The 24,394-nt window shown below is 45.3% G+C and overlaps 1 protein-coding gene across 2 annotated transcripts in view; it reads right to left on the bottom strand.

Moving 5' to 3' along the window:
* PRKG1 (protein kinase cGMP-dependent 1) overlaps nt 1–24,394 on the bottom strand; it is a 520,194-nt gene that overhangs the window by 321,190 nt on the left and 174,610 nt on the right. For both annotated transcript variants that reach the window (XM_059821041.1, XM_059821042.1), the window contains exon 3: nt 20–133. In XM_059821041.1, the coding sequence (XP_059677024.1) occupies nt 20–133 (114 nt within the window). The remainder of the gene's footprint in view (nt 1–19; nt 134–24,394) is intronic.

The raw sequence follows: 24,394 nt of genomic DNA, 5'->3' as shown, positions 1-24,394 counted from the left end.
AGTTCAAAAATGATCTTACTTTTGACAGTCGCCGTTCGGGTGCAGTTGTAGAGGATGGCTAACTCCCCAAAGACTTTGCCAGGTCCCATGGTGCACAGCTTCACACCTTCTTTTGTCACTTCAACCTTCCCATCTGTGAGAAAGCAAAAAACCAAAAGACCATTTTAAAAGGGAAATTAAAGTTCTTTCAGACTGAATTTTAAAATGTATTCGATTACACTGTGAATAAAAACACCAGGCGTCCTACAACCTGAAAACCAATTAAGTGTATTACGAAGGAGAGAGCATAAACTCAGAAAAAGGTTAAAAACAAGCGTTGAAAGCTTGCATGTGCAACGGTTGAGTTTTCTCAGTGGAGTATCCATCCGGTCAGGAAATACTTACTAGGCACACTAAGCTCACTCTGAACTTTGTTTCATGTGTTACACTTTCAGGTGAAATTTTCTCCGATTTTTGTGTTAAAAAAAGGAAAAGATTTAGGTCTTTAACACCACACATGAAAACCATGGAGTAATATTGCTCATTTTCACTGAGAAACTAATCCCCGAGAACACTCATCCATGAATAACACAGCTATTATCAAAAGGAAAATTACTTTGACCCGTGGCCGTTATTTAATTCCCACCTCACCGTACCCTTCCTTTTTGAATATTTCATCTTACGAGAGCAAGTCTGCTTTATCTGCTTACCAACACCGTGCCGAGAGGAGACATGTGAGGGGGATTTAAAAGCAAAGCTTGAACGGAAAGCAAACAGCTCAGGGCCAGTGAGGGGGTTTCAAAGGACATCTGAGGAACAAGAGCCAGGAGAAGGGAAGGCACTGAAGACGGCCCCACCACCTTGTGCAGACGCAAGTGATGCCACGACGAGAAGGAGAGTACACGCATGGGGGGAGCACGGGGTTATTGCACCTACGAGCACCGTTTAGGCTGTAACAACTCAAAGTGCCAGACAGAAAAGTGAGAATTTCAAATGTTATCAGTCACTAAAAAGCCTCCTCTCACCCCAAACTGGGAAGGAGATGGTTAAGGGATCCTGCTACACCAGCCTGCGCTGCATCACTGACTTGCTCTCTGTGGGTCTATAGGTGGCAAGAGGGAAGGAAGGTCAGCGTTTACTGGCTCTTACCCTCCTTATGGCTACCTGCATTTCTGTGTTAGACACCAAACTGGGCGCCCAATCGCAGAATCTCTAAGGTTGGAAAAGACCTGTAAGATCATCAAGTCCAACCATCAACCCAACCCCACCGTGCCCATTAAACCATGTCCCGCAGTGCCACGGCCACACGTTCCTTGAACACCTCCAGGGATGGTGACTCCACCACCTCCCTGGGCAGCCTCTTCCAATGCTTCACCACTCTCTCAGGAAAGACATTTTTCCTGATATCCAGCCTGAACCTCCCCTGGCACAACTTGAGGCCATTCCCTCTTGTCCCATCACTTGTCACTTGGGAGAAGAGACCAACACCCACCTCCCCGCAACCCCCTTTCAGGTAGTTGTAGAGAGCGATGGGGTCTCCCCTCAGCCTCCTCTTCTCCAGACTGAACAACCCCAGTTCCCTCAGCCACTCCTCATCAGACTTGTGCTCCAGACCCCTCACCAGCTCCGTCGCCCTTCTCTGGACACGCTCCAGCACCTCAATGTCCTTCTTGGAGTGAGGGGCCCAAAACTGAACACAGCATTCGAGGTGCGGCCTCACCAGTGCCGAGTACAGGGACACGATCACCTCCCTACTCCTGTTGGCCACACCATTTCTGATACAGGCCAGGATGCCGTTGGCCTTCTTGCTTGCAAAAAACAGGTAATATCAATTAATTTGATAAAAGATTATGCAACCCTACCTCCTGCAGAGGGAATCCAGAGGTACTTACCACAAAGCAAGACTACCATCACAATAAGAAACTTCTCCTACATAATATATATGCTCTAAAACACAGTCCTGGCAGCCCTACGTATCTGTGCGTACATCTCCACCACTATACCCACCATACCCCTCAAAGCAAGAATGACTCCAGCCTAGCCGTGCCGCTCTACCAAAACAACACACCAACGAGAAAAAGCAAACTTTGAGGACTCTGAAACAAGTTTAGACACCAAATCTTAACTAGACATATAATAAGGAAATTCAAATTGAGCAGAAAACGTCCAATATTTCTGTAGCAGAATAAAGAAAGAGGGTACCGGCATGTAGAGGTGAATGGAAGAAGGTATTGCGTTATGGCAGGGCAAACTTTAAAGGGTGCCTTGAAAGGGCACAAAGTATTTTGGAGGGAGAGGGGCCTTACACTGTCTGATGTAATAGACCCCAAGACCTACTGCTGATTTAAAAAACTAAATTTAAAAAAAAAAATCTTGTTATTTACGAAACTAAAAGTTAGTCTTTGATAACTACCATGACCGAAAGGTTACCTGGCCTGTGGGAATATAAAGATTGCGGCGGTGTGTTCTGCAATACAGAAGCACAGAGAGTTTGGGGGGGGTTTGTTTATTAAAATTTCTTTCTACAAGTTCTTACTAATAAGCATGTGTGAGTATATATATAACGCTACTATGAAATTACTACCAGAAAGCAAGTATATATTTCAATATTAAGAGCGAGTCTCTAAAATTATCACTAGTAAAGCACCAAATATACTTAGGATTGATTACATATATAAGTACCTATATATATACACACACATTTATACATAAGGAGGAGAAAAAGCCGTTTCCTTTGGGAGACGCTGGCCAGTTACGGTGGGCTGGCATGTCACGGTGCACGCAGTTCTCACAGAATCACTAAGGTTGGCAAAGACCTGTAAGATCATCAAGTCCAACCGTCAACCCAACCCCACCATGCCCACTAAACCGTGTCCCCCAGTGCCACGTCCACACGTTCCTTGAACACCTCCAGGGATGGTGACTCCACCACCTCCCTGGGCAGCCTCTTCCAATGCTTCACCACTCTCCCAGTAAAGACATTTTTCCTAATATCCAGCCTGAACCTCCCCTGGTGCAACTTGAGGCCGTTTCCTCTCATCCTGTTGCTTGTCACTTGGGAGAAGAGACCAACACCCACCTCCCTGCAACCACAGCAGGGAGAAATGCATAGGATGGCAATGTGTAAAGATAAACGAAGTATAAGGATATGGCATCCGTCATGCTGAGTATTAACACCAGCCATTGCTACTGCACATTTAGCACCTATTAAAGGTCTGCCAAGAATGCACTCATCTATATTCACGCAGTGAAGCAATCACAGAAATACTAAAATACACAATATAATACTTCGGGGCTAATAAATAACCCTGAGAATTAAATTCTGAGGTTGCTGATTTATTGTTAGCTTCAGATAGACCCCAATTCCATTCCCTGTACAGGCTAACTTCCCTTTAAAAGTCAATTTATTTTTATCATTATTTTTTATAAATGTTTGATTCATTTGTTCATATTAAGCATCAATCTAATATGAAGCACAAAAAAAAGATATTTATCTCAAGAATGAGCAAAATCAACCTTTAATGGTGCCTCACACACTTCAGAGACTCCTAAATGATTTTGAAGAATACATTTTTTTTTAATAGAACTGAGTTGCAGCAGAGCTGAAACGGGGATTTTTCTGCAAAAAGCTCTACAACAAATATCCGCAAAGGGAACGAGTTTACCTCACTTTTAGCTCATGCAGTCGTAACTGGTTCCGGAGAAAAAGACAACCAAATCTGCGCAGTAACGCACAAACAGATCACATTATTCAAAAGCGTTTTAAGACCTGTCCCGCTGCTCAAGATGTCATCTGTTGCTTCCCAAAGCAATCCGTGCTGATCATCCATCTTTGTAAGCAAGCTACATATATTCCCATATCCCATTTATTTTCTTATAAGGACTTAAAAATTACAAGCTGGGTTCCGATTCTTACGGCTCAGTGGGTTTTTTTTTTTGGGGGGAAGCGTTTCTCGCTGTATTAAAAAACTACGTGGTTCACTCATGGTCATCCATGATTACAAGTCAATGCTTCAGCGTCCACAGACGGTCTCCAAGGGTTGAGAGGAAGAGGAGATGAAAATCCCCACGAGGGAGCGACGATGCTGGAAAGGACTGCCTTGGGGCTGGAAAGAGCTCACCGGAGCAATACACAGAAATATCAGCTCAGCTCCCATCAATTTACAGCTTATTTTTCACATGTAGAAAATTGAGCTCTCACTGCTGTACCTTGATGACAAATTCCTGCCCGATTATGGCGAAGGACTTTGAGATGTAAAGCACAATATTGCACCAATTATTTTTACTAGTCTCCACGACCCTTTTCCTGCACCAACCATTTCCCCCAGTACGCAAGCAGCGTATTGGTGATGAAATTAAAAGACTAATTTAAAAAGTACGGAGAAGATTTCCCAGCACGGTATTGCGGATACAGGCAAGAATACGTAAGATAACATTCTACAAAACCAATGCAAAGAAACTTCACTTACAGAAAAGGGGGTCAACTTCCAACAGGCAGAAGTTATTGAGATTTGTATGTAGTTATACCATCCGCTGTCACCTTCGAGGTTCAAGCAGCAGCTAGAGAGTTGAGCAGAAACCAGTAAGCTTCGGGAAACCCTCGGGCAAGCGCAAATTGCTCTAATTCAGAAGAGTTTCTGTTTCACGGCAAACCCAAAAAGCCATTGAGATAAAGCGAAAGGTTGTAGTTAGAATTTCTCACGACCCAAGATGGTGTAGGGTTTGGATATTAATCAGAAAAAAAGACAACAAGCATTTGTTTTGATGAATTCAATAAGGATTTTCTATACAAGAACTGCTCCAATTTGGAGGCGGTTACCAATCGCTGCTCGTAACAGCTTCGCAATTTAAAAGGGCTTTGTTTATAAAAAACCAAGAATGATTTAAACGCTCATTTAACATTTGCATTCAAACTAGTTTCATTCCTAATAAAGCTGTTTGAAGCATAGATTGCAGACAAGACACAGAAGACTGTGGGTGCTACAAAACCCAATTCTTGCTACAAAACCTGATTCTTCCAGAAATATGTAACGCGACGACACGACGCACAAGCCTTGTTTGCCAAAACAGAACTAAAACATCCTTTTTTTAAAAGCTAATGAATACGAATTTCATATGCAGCCATTTAAAAGCATTTTCTACCAGTTTTCCTAACGAAGTGGTGTTTTGATTCCAGCGCCTGTTTCTTATTTTGCAAATTTGAATATAAAGTTACTACATGCAGATGAAATGGCCCTTTAAAATTTCTCCTGTTTCTACTTGAAACAACCAGAAGGAATGCAAGAAGGTGACCGTGATGGAAATTACGTCGTTTCAGAAAAGCCTCCCTAAATCAGTTTGAACATGAAAGCAACCTCTGTTCCTGCAAAGCGATGGTGACTCTCCTCCTCTAGACCCAAAGCATTCTCCAAAGGAAAGGTTTCACTCGTAGGAACACAAGGAAAGCCTTAGCGAGGCTGGATTTTACATTCCCACCTTGCGACCGTGTGGCAGCTCTCCGCTCAGGTTGCAAAACAGCTCTCAAGGTCCCTCGCTCCAAGAAGGACGTTGAGGTGCTGGAGCGTGTCCAGAGAAGGGCGACGGAGCTGGTGAGGGGTCTGGAGCACAAGTCCGATGAGGAGCGGCTGAGGGAGCTGGGGGTGTTCAGTCTGGAGAAGAGGAGGCTGAGGGGAGACCTCATCGCTCTCTACAACTACCTGAAAGGGGGTTGTGGTGAGGTGGTTGTTGGTCTCTTCTCCCAAGTGATGAGCGATAGGACAAGAGGAAATGGCCTCAAGCTGCACCAGGGGAGGTTAAGGCTGGATATTAGGAAAAATGTCTTTCCTGAGAGAGTGGTGAAGCATTGGAAGAGGCTGCCCAGGGAGGTGGTGGAGTCACCATCCCTGGAGGTGTTCAAGGAACGTGTGGCCGTGGCACTGCGGGACATAGTTTAGTGGGCACAGTGGGGTTGGGTTGACGGTTGGACTTGATGATCTTACAGGTCTTTTCCAACCTTAGTGATTCTGTGATGTGACCGTCTGGCTACCGAAAGGCAGTGCCTTGGCACTGGGGATGCATTGCTGTTGCAAACAACAGCTCACCATGACAGCGATTCTGCCCCGTGCTAAGCCCAGGGCACAAAGGCCACCGCAGCCTGGTCCAGCTCTGCACCACGAGTAACGCAAATTAGAGTTACTGGGTTAAAGTAACCAGGTTCAAGTACGCTGCCTTCCCCCACCGCCCCTCCTGGTTTTAACGGGCTGCCGTGGGGTTGTCCTTGCCGGGTTCCCTGCAAGGCTGGGCTGCTCCTTGCTCTCAAGCGTTGCAACCTCTGGAGACAGCCAAATACAGTCTCTAAGAGGTCTTTGGGAATGAACCGACTGCTTCGAGAGCTGGTCAGAGCACAAGAAGCCACTGAGTAACCTTTGCCTCGGTCCACCAGCCCCAGCTACAAGGCTGATGGTGTTGTATGGCTCCAAGCCCACCTCTGCTGCTCCTTCTCCCCTTTTCCAAAGCTCTGCGATGCTTCCCATGCCAGAGCCGAGCAGCTCCCGGCCCTCCTCAGACAACTGTATTCTTCTACCAAGCCACAAAACAGTCCGCGAGAGACTTCATTAGACAAACTCAGCTGCTGCAGGAGAAAACAGATCTATTTTCTTCGCAGTACCTAAGAGAAAGATTGAACAGGACAGTAGCCTGAGGTAGGCTGGAATTGAAAGGCAAAGGCATTCGATCTTTGACACTACAGCACGAGAAGAGATACGGGTAGGCTGCTTCTCTTTCAGTATGGTTTAGTAATAAATATGCTGTTTAATAACGATTTATTGTACTGGAGGAAAGTCTCCCATGCTCCTGTTGTGTAATTAAGCAGTCTGGAACATTAAACACTAACAATAAACTCCCCAGACCGTGAGCCAAATTCACCTCTCATGGAAAGAAAGGGTCTAACACCGCTATAAAGAGAAGGAATTTCACCCGTTTTCTTTTCCTAGCTGGCAGCCTACACGGTGCAGTTTTCCATGGAGGAAATTAATTGCTTTCTTTGATGTATCAACCAGATAAAGAAACGGAAAGAAATGCGATACAATATTGATCAATTAACGGAGATAAATTTGCAACTTCCTTTGACATCTCCGTAAAGCAAATACTAAATAATGCAAGCGATGCTTTACTCGAGGCAAGAAGATCGGAAAAGGCGGCATTTCTGACGAAATACTGAGCATTATTGAATTCAACACCGATATTTAATTTACAGCCGAGCTGATTTTGTGGAGCTTTAGTTTGCATCCAAACGACGCGTTTTTATATCAGCTGTAAGAAACTATTCCATATTGATGGAGGACAATGTAAGTTATTTTTTCATAGAGACAGAGCGTAAAATAAAATAAAAATCTCTGTGTCTTCGCTAGCACGGAGGACTTACCAAGAGTAAAGGCTGGCAGCTGTATTTTGGTGGCTGGACTTTGGATTCCCCTCAAGTCCCTATTGTTCTCCATTCCCACACGGACAAAATACGCTCTGATACCATCTGACCGATGAGTCACTTCATTAATGGTCCTGCAAGCAGTGAAATGGGCCTTTGCCATATCACGCCGGTGGTTTTGACGCAGGCTTTCAGCAAGGCAAGTTTTATGAATCAATTCTCTAGCTCAAAGGGTGCCACCCGTTTGGCTTTCTCACAATGAACACGAGAAGGAGACCGGCGTGAGGATACAGAAGGGAACGATACCTCCCGAAGCCACTAGACTGCTCCCAACAGAAATAGCTGCCAGAAATCGGTTTAACCACGCATAACTCAAAATATTTTGGGTTTGGCAGATGCTCAGAAGTCTCGATTATATGGGAGGCTCTTTGATTCTTTTTCCAGGCTCTCTTATTTGAATCACATCCCACCTTTGGCAAAAGACATTTTTATGCTGCAAATTTTCTACCCTCATTCCCTGGATTCAACGACCAGCAACCTTGCCCTTTTATCCTCTTTTTTTTTTTTCCATGTGATCCTCCTGGACAATAAGAGCTGAAGCCTTATCCCCATTCCTTCGCACGGATTTTTATGTAAATGCCATTCACCTAGGAGTAAAATTTCCGCACCGCCCAACCCTTTACCCTCTTTCCCATTTATTTTTCACTTGTCAACCAGAACTCGCAACTTTTCTCAGCGGCTTGTAAATTAGCTGAGGAAACGGAAAATTATTTGTGGTAGGTGCAGCTAAATTCATCCGTTCTTGCCGCCTCCTAATACATTTGTGGAATGTTGTTTGCACTATTACTTGCGCTTAAATGCACTGGTCAACAGACGCAACTCCTCTGAACGATGAACAGAAGTCTCGTAGTAAGCACAATGCTCCTCTCGGGCAGCTACAAGTAAGTCCAGGCTGCTACCAGGAAAGCGTTGCTCTGAAAAAAGGGAGCGCGTTATAAAAATAACAGCCTCAAATCCCCATGACCATCTCGCACGCTGCCGCCGAGGGCAGCTCCGCGAAAGCTCGGAAACAGCCAGTTTCGCAGTTTTATACCTATGGCTTTTGGTTTGAACTCAAGACAGCTTGAAAACTCAAGCTGGTTTACAGGATTTCAGGGAGATGCACTAAGACTTTGGGAAATGAAGCTTTGCCTACGAAATCCAAGAGGGAACGGCTTCCCTGGTCCCCACCACACGCTCCCCGAGCCCCGGGACTCTCGGCCAGAGCCCCACTGTTGCAAATTAAACGCCGCATGCTAATTACACTGTAGCTGCAAATTTAATTGCGGAGCAATTAGAACTTTAATTGCTAAGTGGCTAGTCGACATCGGAGCGAGTCCCATGAAGATTTGTTAATATTTTTGTTTGTTTCAAAACACAGACCAGTAACGATCTGCATTATTCACAGAGTTGTGCCCGAGCCACTGTATGTCTTAACTGTGGTGGCTGTCGAGGATGACATTTCCTAATGATTAATATTAATAATATTAAAAGTAAATAGATGATTTTTTTTTTTCCTTAAAGCCCTTCTTAAAATAGGCCGACGCTGAATTGCTCCCGGCTTGTCTCCTTCGCCAGCCCCACGGGTGCGGTGTGCGCCCGGATGGCAGCACCGCTATCCCCTGCTCAGGCGATGCAGTGAAAATCAAACCCCCGGTGTCAGTGGGCACGGTTCACACCCTGAGGCTGCGGCTCAGGAAACGATGGAAATAGCTCCTGGGAGATGGCCTATACCTGGAAAACATTTGTATAAGCATTTCTTCTGACAAGTTATTGCTCTTATTAAGTTCTACAGTAACTTCTCCAGGATGCAAAGTTGAATACGGGTCATTGTAAGCATAGAAAAGCAAAAATACAGATGATTGAAGCATGTATGAGCAAAGCAGGATCAATTTTGCTTGTCCTGTATAACCCCACCAGCAAAGCACACAGCCCATTTTTGTTTTTGATGAGGACATTCGGTGCTTTGTCTCTCTGAGTCCATCCAATTAAACATTAAATAACATCTTTGGCTCAACTGCATCCATGTTCCTCAAATAAATCGAACTATAAACTGAATTGCACTAATATGACTCTCTCAATTAGAAGGATAATTTTTTCTCCCAATAATTAAATGGTCATTTTCTCTTTCCGGGCACAGCAGAAAACAGATTAAGTTGACTTGAGGAATCTGTCAGCCTGCATGTAATTTATATAATGGGTAAAATTCTTGCGGTGCGTTACCGGCTCTCCCTTTCTCCTCCCGGCTTAGAGGCACGGCTGGAAAGCCACTTGCTATTTCAAGACAAAGTTTTCCATGACTCCCAAGCCCAAACCAGCCCCTTAGTTTCTTAATTTTAAAGATACAAGAACATCCAAGAGGCTATGTAGGAATCCAAAGGGCATGTCTGTACTGCGTGAGGTTTCACTAACACCTTCTTCTGTCTTCCAGTCAAGCCTTTAAGGTCAGGAATGTAGCCGACATTTCTAGCTTCTATTTCTCTATTTCTCCTCCTGGGTATAAAGAGGAGACATCTGGAAGGCCTAATTCTTTATTTCCAACTGTATAGCCTAGCCATGCCTTTGAGATGTGGATAAGGGTAATCAGTTTTATCTTTATTCACGTTATTGGTCCCTTTTCAGATTCCGCCACGCAACTCAAATGATGAGGGAGGGGGCAGATTCCCTCTTGATTCAGTGCAGAATTCATGAATGACTATTCAATATTTTATTTCACCCGTGCTGTTTCACACTTGGACCGCAGCTTTATTTGTTGGATGCTATTCAAGCTCTGCTCTGAAAACAGAATAATAATTATTTGTAATTAGTTTTCTTTAGGAAGTATCACTACGGATCTGTAGATTTTCCTGAACAGTACTGAATCTATTCCAAAAATTGGGCCTGAGATGAAGCAGGAGTTATCCCATCACACAGCAACAGGGGCACTAAGATCAGAAGCACCCGCTTTGGAGTGTCCACTAGAAAAGACTCAATTTTGAGATTAATTTAATTTACTTCAACGATCCTTATCACACACACTTTGTATTCTGAAAGCCCAACTCCACTGACTTCCAATATGGCTTTTTAATATTCAGCACGTTGTTTCAATTCAGAAAACGGAGACCATTATTAAATCCAAACTTTTCACCACCAGCTGGCCTCAGCCTTACTGGCATTCACCTGCGGCAGATGCAAAATGGAAACGAGTTGTCCCCGAAAGCAGCCGGCGGCTTTTAAGCAGTGCCTTGCCTTGGCTCTCCCATGTCTCTCTATCTGGAAACCTCATTTTCTCCAGGGTTTTACTGACAACAGCCTGCTTCATTATTCACAGCTCCACGGATTACTAACAAACACGAGCCATGCAAAGAAAGACATCTGCAGGTGGGGGGAAAAGAGGAGAAATGGGGGAAGTAGGGGTTAAAGCTGAAGCGATGCTCGTACACTCCTTGCTCAACTCTGGAACAGTGTTAAGAGGAGGGATTTCCAATCTGCTGTTCCAAAGTCCGGAGACGTGCACCTGCAATCGGCTTTAATGGGAGTCATTAACACCGCAAGGTCAACAGTTATCAAGTTATAAAAAGGCGATGCGAATAGTCATCAGCAACGGTAGGCATTTTATAACCAAACCCTGCCAACTGGGCTAACCCAGCGGCTCCGACCAACAGCAGGCTGCTTCCTCCGCTGCCCCAGTTCCCATCGCTTTCCCAGTAAGCTGCAAAGACCGGTTTTAGTCTCTCTGGTCCACGTCTTACCCCACCCCAGTATCCCTCCCCCAGCATCCCCTGCCTTCGCCAAGCCAGAGCTCGCCCTGAGCCCGGGCTGCTTCGCAGCCCGTGCGCGTGTGGGCACTACAAGCCCTGGCACATTTATCCCTTGCCCAGATTTGGGTAGGTTTTGACAGAAGAATTGTAACAATGGGGAGAAAAAAAAATATAACGCCCATTTTGCCACATTTTAAGTCGTGTTCCAAAACATAGCAACATTGCAAATTGCTGCCACAGTATTTTCAATATGGAGAAAAATGTAATTTTTCCTTAGACTCCTCTCTGGAAAAGACTAAACGACTTCTGATGACATTTTCCAGAACGATCATATTTTAAGGTGGCATCTGCAGCAGAAGTTTAAAGCTCAAGCTTTGAAAGTTTTGCAAATGATGGGGAACTGAAAGCGGGGCTTGAGAACGCTCAGCAACTGGTCAGTCTTGAGATTAATAACACTGCGGAGTCTCATCTGTAACATACATACAAAAGCCCTGAAGGAAACTTTTTCCTCGTTAGATAAAATCTAACAAGGGGAAGGTAAAGAAAGCAAGACATCAGGAGTTACAACTCTCAAACCTGCTGGTGTAACCAGTGAAACTACGACAAGTCCCTTCATATGTCCCAGGAAACACTTTTTTGGTTGAACGAACTTATTTCCCCTCCTATAAAACACTCTTAGAGAGACGGGCCAAATCTGATGGACCGGTGGGACAGTCTCCCCCAAGACTGGACAAGAGGAAATGGCCTCAAGTTGTGCCAGGGGAGGTTCAGGCTGGATATTAGGAAAAATGTCCTTATGGAGAGAGTGGTGAAGCACTGGAAGAGGCTGCCCAGGGAGGTGGTGGAGTCACCATCCCTGGAGGTGTTCAAGGAACATGTGGACGTGGCACTGTGGGACATGGTTTAATGGGCATGGTGGGGTTGGGTTGATGGTTGGACTTGATGATCTTACAGGTCTTTGCCAACCTTAGTGATTCTGTGATTCTGCGACCGCACATCACCAGCTGCTCTGGGGCAGTGGAGAAGAGGGAGTCACTGGGCTCCCTGACCTGATAACCTTGTTTGGGGGTATTTCCAGTGCCAAGTTCATTTAGGAGAGTTAAGCAGACGGGACGTACACCAGCCTCTCTGACATCAGCCGAAACCCATGCTGAGATGTCCACAAGAGATGTCCAAAAACCAGTAAGCATCTACCAACCCACACTGCCCCACCTCACCTCACTGGTTGGAACCTGCTGGTAACACGGGGGGCGTTTTGTTGTGCCTTTTCAAAAATGACGTACTATGACTATTTTTTAATGTTTGTTTTAAGAATTGGTTTTGAAACCGGGCTTCAAACCGTGAATCAACACGTACAATCTCAGCGGCCCGAAGCAGTGAGTAACAATAACACTTCTTGGATTTAAATCAAGACTTGCTCTAGAGAAAGGATTACTGGAGATAAGAAGAGATCTGCATCCAAGTTTCTACCCTGTCTATAGAAACATTTTGAAAAATAGGGAATGGAAATAAAGAAGGTGATCGCCAAAATCTGTAACAGCAGCCTAGGGGCAGAGAGGAGCTTGGAGGATTGACAGCATCCCAAAAAACGCTGAAGAAACTTCCTCTGGGCTTTAAAGGTAGGAACTAAAACCTAGATGAGAGGAAGGCAGAGAAGCGCAGCAAAGCATGAAGAGCACAAGGTGTACCCAGCCGAGCAGAGAATAAATATGCAGAGCAGTGAGAGACATAAAAGTGTGGCAGGGCAGAGAGAAAATAACCCAGGTAAAGATGTGTTGAGTTGGTTGGTGGAAGAGAACTTGGGAAGCAAGCAAAGCCATCCCAAAGGTCAGCCCGTCTTGGACAACACCACATGGCAATGTAGCCTGTGGACATGCAGAAACAGAGCAGCAAGCAAGGTTGTCGGACAGAAAAGTCATGCTGGAGACTGCCTAACAGAACGAAAGATCTGCCCAAAGCAATGCAAAGCAAGACTTCACCTTCAGAGAAGTAGAAGGGATGGACTGATGCTGTTTTAACGGTTCAGGTTTAGTTCAAGTGCCTCTACGGGTTATGGATAAACCTCCTTTAACATCCCCATGTGAAACAAACCTCTTGCAAAGCACACTGCTAACATTACCCTTGAAAGGAGAAGCAAGTAGTTATTGTCTGGCTTGCTAATGAATTAGCCCAGAAGAAATACTCTGCCTGTGCAGAGATGCTAATTTTCAACTATTTTCTCTTGTGACCTTCACAAGTAAACTCTGCAGCCAAAGCAAATTAAATGGGTATCTTCCACTTCCAGCCAGATGGCTTCTGTCTGGGAGGATCTAAAACTTGGGGGGTTTTTTGCTGTTAGTATGATTTGTATTACTCTATGGATTTTGTTAATGGTGGAACCTAGAGGACCCACTCAAGTGGAGATGCACATGCTCAAATGCCATATAAAACATTCAAATATATACATATATATATACACACACATATCCTCTCCTTCCAAGTTTAAATTCCAAGATCTTTACAACTGTAGTACATACATTCAGGGGGATGGATAGGTGACCTCCAGAATTCCCTTCCAACCTTAATTATTCTGTGACTCTATAAATTACTGATGATGTAAGGTTTGTTTCAGCCTAAAGGTTTGCACATCGGATTTTGCGACTTGCATCGGCAAGCACCATATAATGAGTTCGTTTGCAATGAGGCTGTAAAACCATGCTAAAATCTGTAAGATGATGAAAAAAGCTGCTAAAGAAACCTCTTAAAATAGGGTGTGAGCTGGGAAACAAAGATAACAAGGACTCGAGGAGATGGTTAGCTATCAGGCAGACAGAGAATATGAAAAAAATGCAATGAGAATCATACAATTGTTTAGTTTGGAAAAGATTAAGATCATCCAGTCCAACCATTAACCTACCACTGCCAAGCCCACCACTAACCCATGTCCCTAAGCGCCTCATCCACGCGTCTTTTGAACACTTCCAGGAATGGGGACTCCACCACCTCCCTGGGCAGCCTCTTCCAGTGTCTGACAACCCTTTTGGTGAAGAAATTTTTCCTCATATCCAGCCTAAACCTCCCCTGGCACAACTTGAGCCCATTTCCTCTTGTCCCATCACTTGTCACTTGGGAGAAGAGACCAACACCCACCTCACCACAACCCCCTTTCAGGTAGTTGTAGAGCGCGATGGGGTCTCCCCTCAGCCTCCTCTTCTCCAGACTGAACAACCCCAGCTCCCTCAGCCGCTCCTCATAAGACTTGTGCTCCTGACCCCTCACCAGCTCCGTCACCCTTCTCTGGACACGCTCCAGCACCTCAACGTCCTTCTTATAGTGGGGGGCCCCAAACTGAACACAGCATTTGAGGTGCGGCCCCACCAGTGCCGAGTACAGGGACACAATCACCTCCCTACTCCTGATGGCCACACCATTTCTGATACAGGCCAGGATGCCGTTGGCCTTCTTGGCCACCTGGGCACACTGCTGGCTCATGTTCAGTTGGCTGTCAAAAAACACCCCCAGGTCTTTTTCCACCAAGCAGCTTTCCAGCCACTCTTCCCCAAGGCTGTAGCGTTGCATGGGGTTGTTGTGACCCAAGTGCAGGACCCGGCACTTGGCCTTATTGAACCTCATACAATTGGCCTCGGCCCATTGATCCAGCCTGTCCAGATCCCTCTGCAGAGCCTTCCCACCCTCCAGCAGATCAACACACCCACCCAACGTGGTGCTATCTGCAAACTTGCCGAGGGTGCACTTGATCCCCTCGTCCAGATCATTGATAAAGATATTAAACAAGACCAACCCCAAAACTGAGCCCTGGGGGACTCCGCTTGTGACCGGCCGCCAACTGCATTTAACTCCATTCACCACAACCCTTTGGGCCCGGCCATCCAGCCAGTTTTTTTTACTCAGAGAAGAGTGCGCCCATCCAAGCCATAAGCAGTCAGCTTCTCCAGGAGAATGCTGTGGGAAACGGTGTCAAAGGCTTTACTAAAGTCTAGGTAGACTGCATTCACAGCCTCTCCCTCGTCCACTAAGCGGGTCACTTAGTCATAGAAGGGTCACTTTGTCAAGAATTAAATTCAAATCAAATTTTGTCCCATTTTGTACAACATTCCTGAAGATTATTCAGGTGTTTATTTAAAAAAGGCAAAAAATAAAAAAGGAAAAAGCAAGGAAGAAACAAGAAGCCAGTTACGACAGACAGGAGACGTTTGTCTGGGATAGATTTGTTACAGTCGGCACAGAGAAGTACTACTGAAGCATGGAGTCACCCAGGTGCCTTGCAAGGCTATAAACCTCTTCCCTTGGCCATAACTCATTACCAGACACTTTTTGTCTGCGACAGCACTGTTAAAGAAAGATCAGCATGAATTTCTTGTCTACGCTGCCCCAATTCCAGTTTCTCCCCCTCAACTGGAGCACCTCCCAAAAAAATTAACAAGTCTGCCTGATTCACTGCTCAAAGAACGATGGACTGGGGTGCAGATGGAGAGATATGCAGGCTCCTGAGTAGGCTTTAACGCGGCAGACTACGCTATTACTCATGTAACAACAGCAAGAATAGACCACACTCATTGCATGACTACAGAAACCTTATTACCCAAAGCATCAGCTGAAAGATAACAAAAAACCCCACCTGATGCAGTTGGGGATAATTTGGGAAAGCAACGTAAGTCTTGGTTTGCACAAATCTGTTCGTCGCTGCTCTCAAAGCCCGCGACTGCGTAGGCCGATAGACAGGGTATGGCATGGGATGCGGCAAGACCCATTGCTCCAGTCGTGGAGCAGCACCACCACAAGCCAGATTTCAGGGGTAAGAGAAGCCACGGTGCTGGAGGGCAACGCGCAGGCGGACAGGGCGAAGGGAGGCAGGGAGAGGAGACGGGTGCAGAGAGGCATATTTAGGGTGCGTGTACACACATACCTATACATGTGTATATATATTAAAAAAACCCATAGTCCTCCCTTAAACACTAAAGAATTCTTCACCATCCGCCCACCGTACCAATAGTTACCTGCCGTACAGCACCCATACAGAAGCAACTTCAACGTAAGAGGGTTTGTAGCTCCTAATTCCACACTTCCTCAATTTTCTAGCGGATAGCAAAGCGTGCCAAGAAAAATTTCAGTTGTGATTTACATGTTGGGGGATTGCTCAGTTTGAGTTTCTGATTTTTGAGGAACTCAAACAATTCAAGTGCAATTCAAGAGAACATGCCTTCCTGCGGCCAGTGGGAGATGGACACAGGTCATGTTGGCAGTTCATCCTCACACACAGTTACCTCATAGCTTCTGAAACCTATATATGAAAAAAAAAGTAATCAAAGAAGAGATGAGTTTCCTATTTATCCTAGATAAAATATTGAAAAGCCTGAATACTTTCCAGGGAACATTGGGTTTGCTTGTCTAATTCAACTCAGTCTTACCTCGATAAATAATACGTTTCAATCTCAAAGGCAAGCAAACCCAACAACCTCAAATACAGATTGCTTTTCCCCTGAGCAGGTGATTTTGTGGAAGGACGCAGTCGACCCTGCCAAGCCACAATGTTTGTCTCAAATTCCCATTTTGCCTGAGCAGCTTTTAACCCAGGATTGTGACCGCGATGCCGCAAGTGCAAATTGCCCCTTTTTTGGTACTCAAAGCCTCTTGTGAGCACAACCCACCGGTGCATCTGTACGCTGATGGATACAACGTACAGGACTCTGCTGCGATGGGAGGTCTGCAGGAACTATATTGCACTTCAAAAATAATTGCAGCCTGTGAGTAATTTACTACCCTGGCTTGCAGCAAACCCATATGGCGTGAGAACGCATCGCCAGCCAGCTCGCCCTCGGGTAACGGGTGTTTCACATCAGGGTATTCGGAGATCCCTTTGGATAAAACCACGCTTGAATATTTCTAGACAAGATCTTGTTTCTTCAAGCTGTGCAGACAGTCTTTAGTAAATGGGCCAGAGCAGCCCCTCGGGCAACCTGGAGTTAGGGTTGGAAGTGTGAACAGGCTCCAGCTGTATTTTGAAGCTCTTTGAGAAATGACACGCCACCTTTCAAAATAAGAAACCGGTTTTATGATTTATGAAGAGGGGAGGATTTGAGAAGGCAGGTCCGTAACGTGACAGCTGGGCTGGGAGTTGGGTGAAGGAGACGGATGGCGAGTGCTGACCCCGAGGCCGGCTCTGCTCCTGGTGGTACGACCATCTCTGGTTTATGACAGTCTCCAAACTGCACAGACTTAGCTCTCCAACAAACAAAGCAACCGAGAAGAAACTTTACACTCATCTTCAGGGTTTCCATAACAACACCTTTGTTACTGACGTATTTCAAATGCTGAGAAACCCTGATTTATATTTTTTCCTCAGGCCTTCTAAGACACTTACTTAACTTCATCACTCTTAAAACACTGCGATGTTTTCTGCTGAATACACTGAGAAAAGACGTATTTTGTTCACCTGCCCTAAACAGCTGTTAGATTATCCTAGCCAAATTTATTTTCTAGTTACAATCCTCCTCCCTTGCTCTTTGGAGCTCTGGCTTTCATTTCCTGGCTTTTCAAAATATTTTGGAAGTATTTCAAAATGTTAGCCAAAAAAAAAAAGGTTGAAGCTATAAACGTATAAAAGACTGCAAGTGACCGATTTTAATTTATTCTTTCAATTAAAATGAAAACCAGACTCGGTTTTGTGATGCGATAAGTGATAGTGGGACATGCAATCATTGCAATCTCTTATTACACACAACAGAACAGAACCAGAGGTTAAGATCCCTTTGGACAGCAATAACATCAGTCCCTATTCTCCCTTTTTACCCATGATAATCATGTGCTTGAAAGGCAACGATAAAAGAACAGATACATTTTTAAAACAAAATTGAGACAGGCACTTCATACAGAAGTTGGAAATCCACAAAAATAAGACTAAAATTGATAAAACTGTACACACCAGGAATATTTTACACTCTACTATACATGTGCATACCCACGCGTACTACCACACCGAATACTCTTTAGAACATACAATTCAGCTGACTGCCAAACACCTATAGCTCCGAATGGCAATCGCACTTGCAAAGAAAAAATTGTTCGAGGGAAATCCTGGCTGAGCAGCTCTTCCAGCCTCTGATACTGGCCACATCCTTGAAAGACGATGCTTTGTGGGGCTAAAATATGCCCCACGGAGCAAGTGAAAAGGCCCACCGGGCTCCAAAGTACCTTGACATCAGCCAGACAACATAAGCGCCCTCCTCAATTCTGATCTCATAGGGAGGAAAACAAAGACTGTCCTCAAATTACACGTTTTCTGGCTTAACAAAGAGGTAGCTGAAGGATGGGAAGCATCCAAACCCCTGAGCCCCATATAAAGACGCAGATCAGAGGACAGAGGTCCGTGCCAGATGGAGAGGTATGTACTCTTCACCTACAGCTAGCAGAAGACCGATCGTGAACCAGTCCAAAAATACTCGAGGCCTGAACCAAGTTTCAAGGTAGAGATCCTGCAACAACCAAGAGAGTTTTTACCTCTTTCAAGCAGTACCGCAATAGCGTGGGGTTTTATTAGCTCAGTTTTAGCTGGATTCATTCAAGTGCTACGATGCTTTCATGTTTTTAACGTGCACTGCACTATTAGCCATGTGGCATGGGCTGCTTCACTCCCTCTCCCAACTCCTCACTATGGATGTTAAATAACACAAAGAGAACTGTATGGATAATCCACCCGGGGGCCGTCTGGAGATGATGAAGACTTATTTGGTCCTTCCAGCCCATACTGCGTGGCCAAGGCGAGAGACCGGAGCCAGCCTGGGCTACTTGCCTTGGCTTCTGCAGCTCTCTACCTGCTTGATGGCCACTGGTGGTAAGTAACGTGAAGGACTCCGGCTTGAGCATGTGATGTTTGCGCAGGCTCCATACCTGGAGGTTTTTAGGACCAGACTGGATAAAGCCCCAAGCAGCCTCGTCTGACCCCAGACCTTGCTTGAGCAGGAAACTGCACTTGAGACCTCCCGAGGTCCCTTCTGACCTTCGCTATCCTACGATCTTATCTTCTTCCTCTACCTATAAAAAGAAGAGGAGCTAAAAAGGCTGTACAATTATTACTGTTACTAATTAAAAATGCACATTTGAAAGGGAAAAAAAATAAGTATTCTTGTTATTTCCATCGTTACTGTTTTTGGAAATGGAGCACCTTATCACGGAGCGCTCAGAAGCCAAGTAACGGTAAGTTTACGTACATGACTACAGATCTCACGTTCACAAAGCGCAACTCCTCTCTCCCCTATTTTCCATGTTTTACTGGTGAATAAATACCTGGGATGAGACTGAACTCTGGCCCCCCTTCACGGGCCTGGCAGCTGGCAGGAAAGCTCAGACCGCAGCCTGAGCCAACAGGCAAAGTTCGCAGTTGAGTGACTCGGATGAAGCAGGAAAAGGTCTCCAGTAAATCAATGTTTCCAGCTGACATCTGCATTGAGCTCAGGTTTCTGAGTTACGCAGAACCAGCAGCATTTTGGTGTTCTCATTTCTTGGCCAGATAGAAGAGTTTTTGAATAGTTGGTCAATAAAACTTAGTAGCATTTTTGACGGCAAAGTGTTACTGATAAAACGGGCACTTCAGAATTCTACTCTTTTTTTCCTCCGCGCCCCCAGCAATAAGTGATTTCTGCTGAAACCAAATCCTTTTCCATTTAACAAAAATAATTCTCTACCAAGGTGGGCACTGCTAGATTCCCCACCACCTTCAAAACAAACTGAAGAACTTCCATTAGTTACTTCAAGCTTCTAAACACAGAAACCAGTTGACCAACAACACGCTGGGGTCATTCCTCTTTTTAGCCGGTTGCCCACCCTTCCTAATGATCAGCTACATGCTCAGCCTTCCCCCAAGCCCTGCCCTGCAGCAAGACCCTTGAGACGATGAGATCGGGTGGTCGATGCCACAGACCCATCTGTTTTCATCTGCCAGGGCGCACCGCGCCGGCGTCACGGCGGGCTCCTAGCAAACAGATACGAACCTTGCAGGTACCTCAATGGGACTTCTCTTTATGCCACATCAGCGTCAGCCCCCGGGAGAGGCACGTACCGCAGTAACGCTGTTTTCTTCAAGCTTTAGGCATAAAGCTTCTGTACCAGGAGTACGAGTGGATACGGCAATGAATGAAGCTGTTTTAAATCTTGGCAGGTGAGAATACCCTTGCTACACCTCTGGCTGGTATTCAATCACTGCACAGAGCGGAGTGAAACGATCTAGAGACTCTCCACCGATGTGAGGCAGAAACATCTGCTGAAAACAAAACCATCTGATTCACTGAACAGAGCAAGGTGAGCAGGAGGAGAGAGCCGCAGCCAGCCACGCATCCAAGAAAAAGGCTAACATTGGTAATGCAACGCAGGGAAAACGGCTATCGGAGCAAATCGAGATGGCAGAAGTGGGTTTTTTTTTTTTGCGATGAGCCTGAACACCGCTCAGTGCTGTAAACAGGGAAAGAAATGTGCAGCGAGGGAACTTGGGAGCTGCTCCCCTTCCAGTTTCTATACTGCAGCCTCACAGAGAGATGAATGCCTGTTATTTAGTTATTTTAGCCTGCTATTTAGTCTACTTTGCACTGAGAGACTCCTAACTCTGATTTAAGACCTCGAAAGCACCCTGTGAGTGAAGGAAGGACAGTTTATAGCTTCTTTTCTGCTCGGGAGAGAGGGGAAAATAGCATCACTGTCTCAGCACAAATTTTATAAAAAATGTCAAGTGTATCATAAACCATCCAGAACAATCAAGAAGAGAAGCAGGAATACAAAAAAACCTGTCTGTAGCAACCAAACCGCTGACTCCTCAAAGGCCCTCACATGCCTGGAGGATGTAGGTTTCAAAATGAACTTGTGGGAGACACGTACCTAATAATGACTTCCATTTGTTTAACAGATTTTGCTCTTGTACTGCCCAGCACCATTTCCCAAATTCACTCTCCGTTCATACCGCAAACGAGCCCAGCTCTCAAATCTCCGCAGCTAGCCAGAGCTCTTCAGCTGACACGGGCTGTTTCCTTCCGCTGTATACAAGCGCTGCTCTAAAAATCAAGAGTACACTGAGCAAAGGATGCAAGGCATATAGGTTGGATGAAACGGAGTCATTCTGCCTTGCCTGTGCCTAAAAAAAAAAAAGACGTGATAACAAGCAAAGCGGGGATATGCTTTGGGAAAGCGAGATGGTTTAGGCTATACTTTCTTCCTTTCTCTCAGCTCAATTCAATCCTCTCCCTGCTTCTCCAAGGGGATATGAAATCGCTGCAGAAAAAAAAAATCAAAAGAGAGAGAGCAACAAGCAGAAATGGTTTGCATACAACTCGAAGAAAAACGAAGGCTGAGCTGAACGTATTCTCTAGCAGCCAGAAATGACCATCTGCATTTCCGTGCTGCAGATCAGGCAGTTTCAACGCCGCTACCAGGATTACAAGGCTTAAAAAAAAAAAAATAATCAGCTAAAATACAGAGTTGTGTTTCTCTGAAGGCCACGTATGGATGCCTCGCTCCAGACGGCAGCTGACACCTGAGAAAGGGAACTGGTCTGGAGAACATTAAGGAGTTAATAATTCGGAAAAAATACGTGGGCTGGGAACTTTAGGAGGTCATTTAATTTACAGCACAAAAACCAGGAAGAAAATGAGAGAAACTGAATACGCGAAGTATAGTCATTATACCGAGACAGAGAAAAGGTGAATTTATCATCTGGGAGCTACTTGTTTAGACGATCAAATGTCATCATCACCCAAGAATCAAGGTGGCAGATCTGAGGCAAAAAACCAGGGCTTAATCTAAACTAAATCTTTCATTCTTCTTCCCCTCCTCTTGCAGAACTACACATTTACCTTATTATACAGCCTTCGTCCCTACAGCAGCAAAGACAGACACGCTGCTAAAGGGTGTCGTGAAAGTTGTAAAATCGCACAGTCTGTGTTGGGCTCAGGCGAGAGCAGCGTGCCAGTCCAAAAAGACACTTTCCATATACAGAAACTAGAGCACAGGCACCCCTAGCTCAGCTTTTATCAAGTGTAGCCTCTTCTTTCTAAAATAAAACTAGAAGTAGCTCAGACTTACATTTCTCTTAAAAGAAGGGCCAGCCTGCTTCGTCTGGTTTCTTGGGAAAGCCCAACAGAGCCGCCCTTTTTTCAGCAGACGCACCAGCTGTAAGCACTTCAAAATCCTTCTTTCCATCTGATTTTTACCAGCCATGCTTTCCACTTTTGTTTTTCCTCTAGAAGATCCAACATTGGTGAACCCACAGCACTACGTAAAAACACGCACCAGAAAAACCTGCTTTCTACAACGCACCTCTGCGGTCATCAGAGATGTATCTGGGCTCACGAGGTGGGTGAGGATTTCCGAACGGCGCCAGGAAATGGGAAGAAGTGTGCATATATAGAATTATACTGTACTTTGGGAAAGAAAGCTTAGGGTATGGGGTAACGGCATTTCTGGGAATAGATAACCTACGGGTTGGAGATCAGACTCATCGGGGCTGCTCGTGTTGTACAGACATGCTAACCTCCCCCTTCCCCCCCAGCCAAGACAACCTAAAAGGGCTGTGAGGATGCTCAGAGATATTTTAAGCGATATTGGGTACCATCCGCTCGAAATATCGAGGTCAGAATAATTATTTGTATGAGGCTTGCTGGGTGATCACTGCTAGAGAAAATATTGCTTTGCGGTACCAGCTCTTCTTTAAAATCAAAGTTGACAAATGGGAAAGTTAGGAGATTGGAAACACCTTGTAATATAGAGGGATGTGATTTCGCAGTCAAATGTATTTGAAGTCTCTTCTGAAAACACGAGCAAATTGAATTTTAATTAGTTTTGCATACATAAAGTATACACTGAACTTTCAAGTAGCAAAGCTTCAGTTCACTCACTGCAGCTGCAATTTGCACTACTTCAGGTTAATCCGCTGTCAACTCTTTAAAAATCCGAAACGCATGCTTTTATTAGGTGTTACTTCATGTTTTCAAATCAGCACGTTGACTCAGCTCGGTCAAATGTGATTTATTACTGTCTGTAGACATCAGAGAGAAGCAAGAATCAGCGCACTGACATTAACTGATGGAGGTAATATAGACTGGCAAGTCCCATTTTGCTTCTGCGGTATGTCGCCCGTCTCTTGACTGTAGAAGAGGAGGGGGGGGGTGGAAATCTGATATTGCTCTCTCCGGGCATGCAATTTCAGAAAACAAAGCAGACAGATGTGATGATCTGCCTACAAACAATTTTTCAGCTCACAGCCAGCAGCTTTGTGCTCCATGGTGTGATGAAGCAAGTTTTCCTCAGCAAGCCAGAACAAAGTTTTAGCATTCCTATTCAAACGAATAGTACAGGAGAAGCGGAGGGGCCAAACATCAAAGCCAAACTTATCAAGTACCAGTGCACAGGCCAAGAAAACAGACTAGGAGTTTTGATTTTGGATGGGAAACAGGCTTGGCATGTTTGAAATTATTTTCACGCCACAAATGCTTGCTTTCGTGTCCACACCGCAAGGCAACATCCTGCGGATGCTAAGGGGTATTTCAATATGCGAAAGCCCAAAGCATGAGCACCTGACACTAAACATTGGCAATTCACTTCTTCGGTACCGCCACAGGGATGGCAATTATAATCCTTTTTCTCTGTGCCACTTATTTCCCCATAAAGCCTTCTGCATGGAAATAGGAGCGCGGAAAAGCCCCTTCCCCTGGGGTCATTCCTGGAGCGAAACCCAGGAGCTCTGCCGGGTAATTGCCAGCACCAAATATTCTCATTCTCGTAGGCTAAAACGCTACAGGCTTTTGCACAGATGCGAACACGCGCACGGAGGCTTTTTTCCCCCCTCTCCCCATTCAGAACTTTTCACAAATCTCAGCTAAGTCAGGTGACGCATTTGTTAGAAGGCATGACATGAAATGGAGTCGTCTTCCCACGCAGCCATTCGAAATGGCACTTGAAAGCATCGATACTCATTCAGACAGCAGCGCACGGGATGCTTTCTGCTTACTTCCGAAACTGCTTCTAGCCTCTGCTGCAAGCAAAGCGGCAGCTTTTATCAGCCCAGCTTTCGCCACGGGGCCGCACGTTTGCTCAGCCGCATCAGTTCGCCGAAGAGTTTAAGCCTCTCTCAGCCCCTGGCGCTGCAAGGACCATTTGTTCCCCGGACCTCTTCCTGGGAAAGAGGAAGGACGCGATGAACAGCGCTCAGAGTGCGCCTCGGGTGTGAAATTCAGAAGACTTGGAAGAATCGAGC

The sequence above is a fragment of the Gavia stellata genome, chromosome 9, assembly GCF_030936135.1.
Source record: "Gavia stellata isolate bGavSte3 chromosome 9, bGavSte3.hap2, whole genome shotgun sequence".
Taxonomy (NCBI): Eukaryota; Metazoa; Chordata; class Aves; order Gaviiformes; family Gaviidae; genus Gavia; species Gavia stellata.
This window is presented reverse-complemented; position numbering and strand designations above follow the sequence as displayed.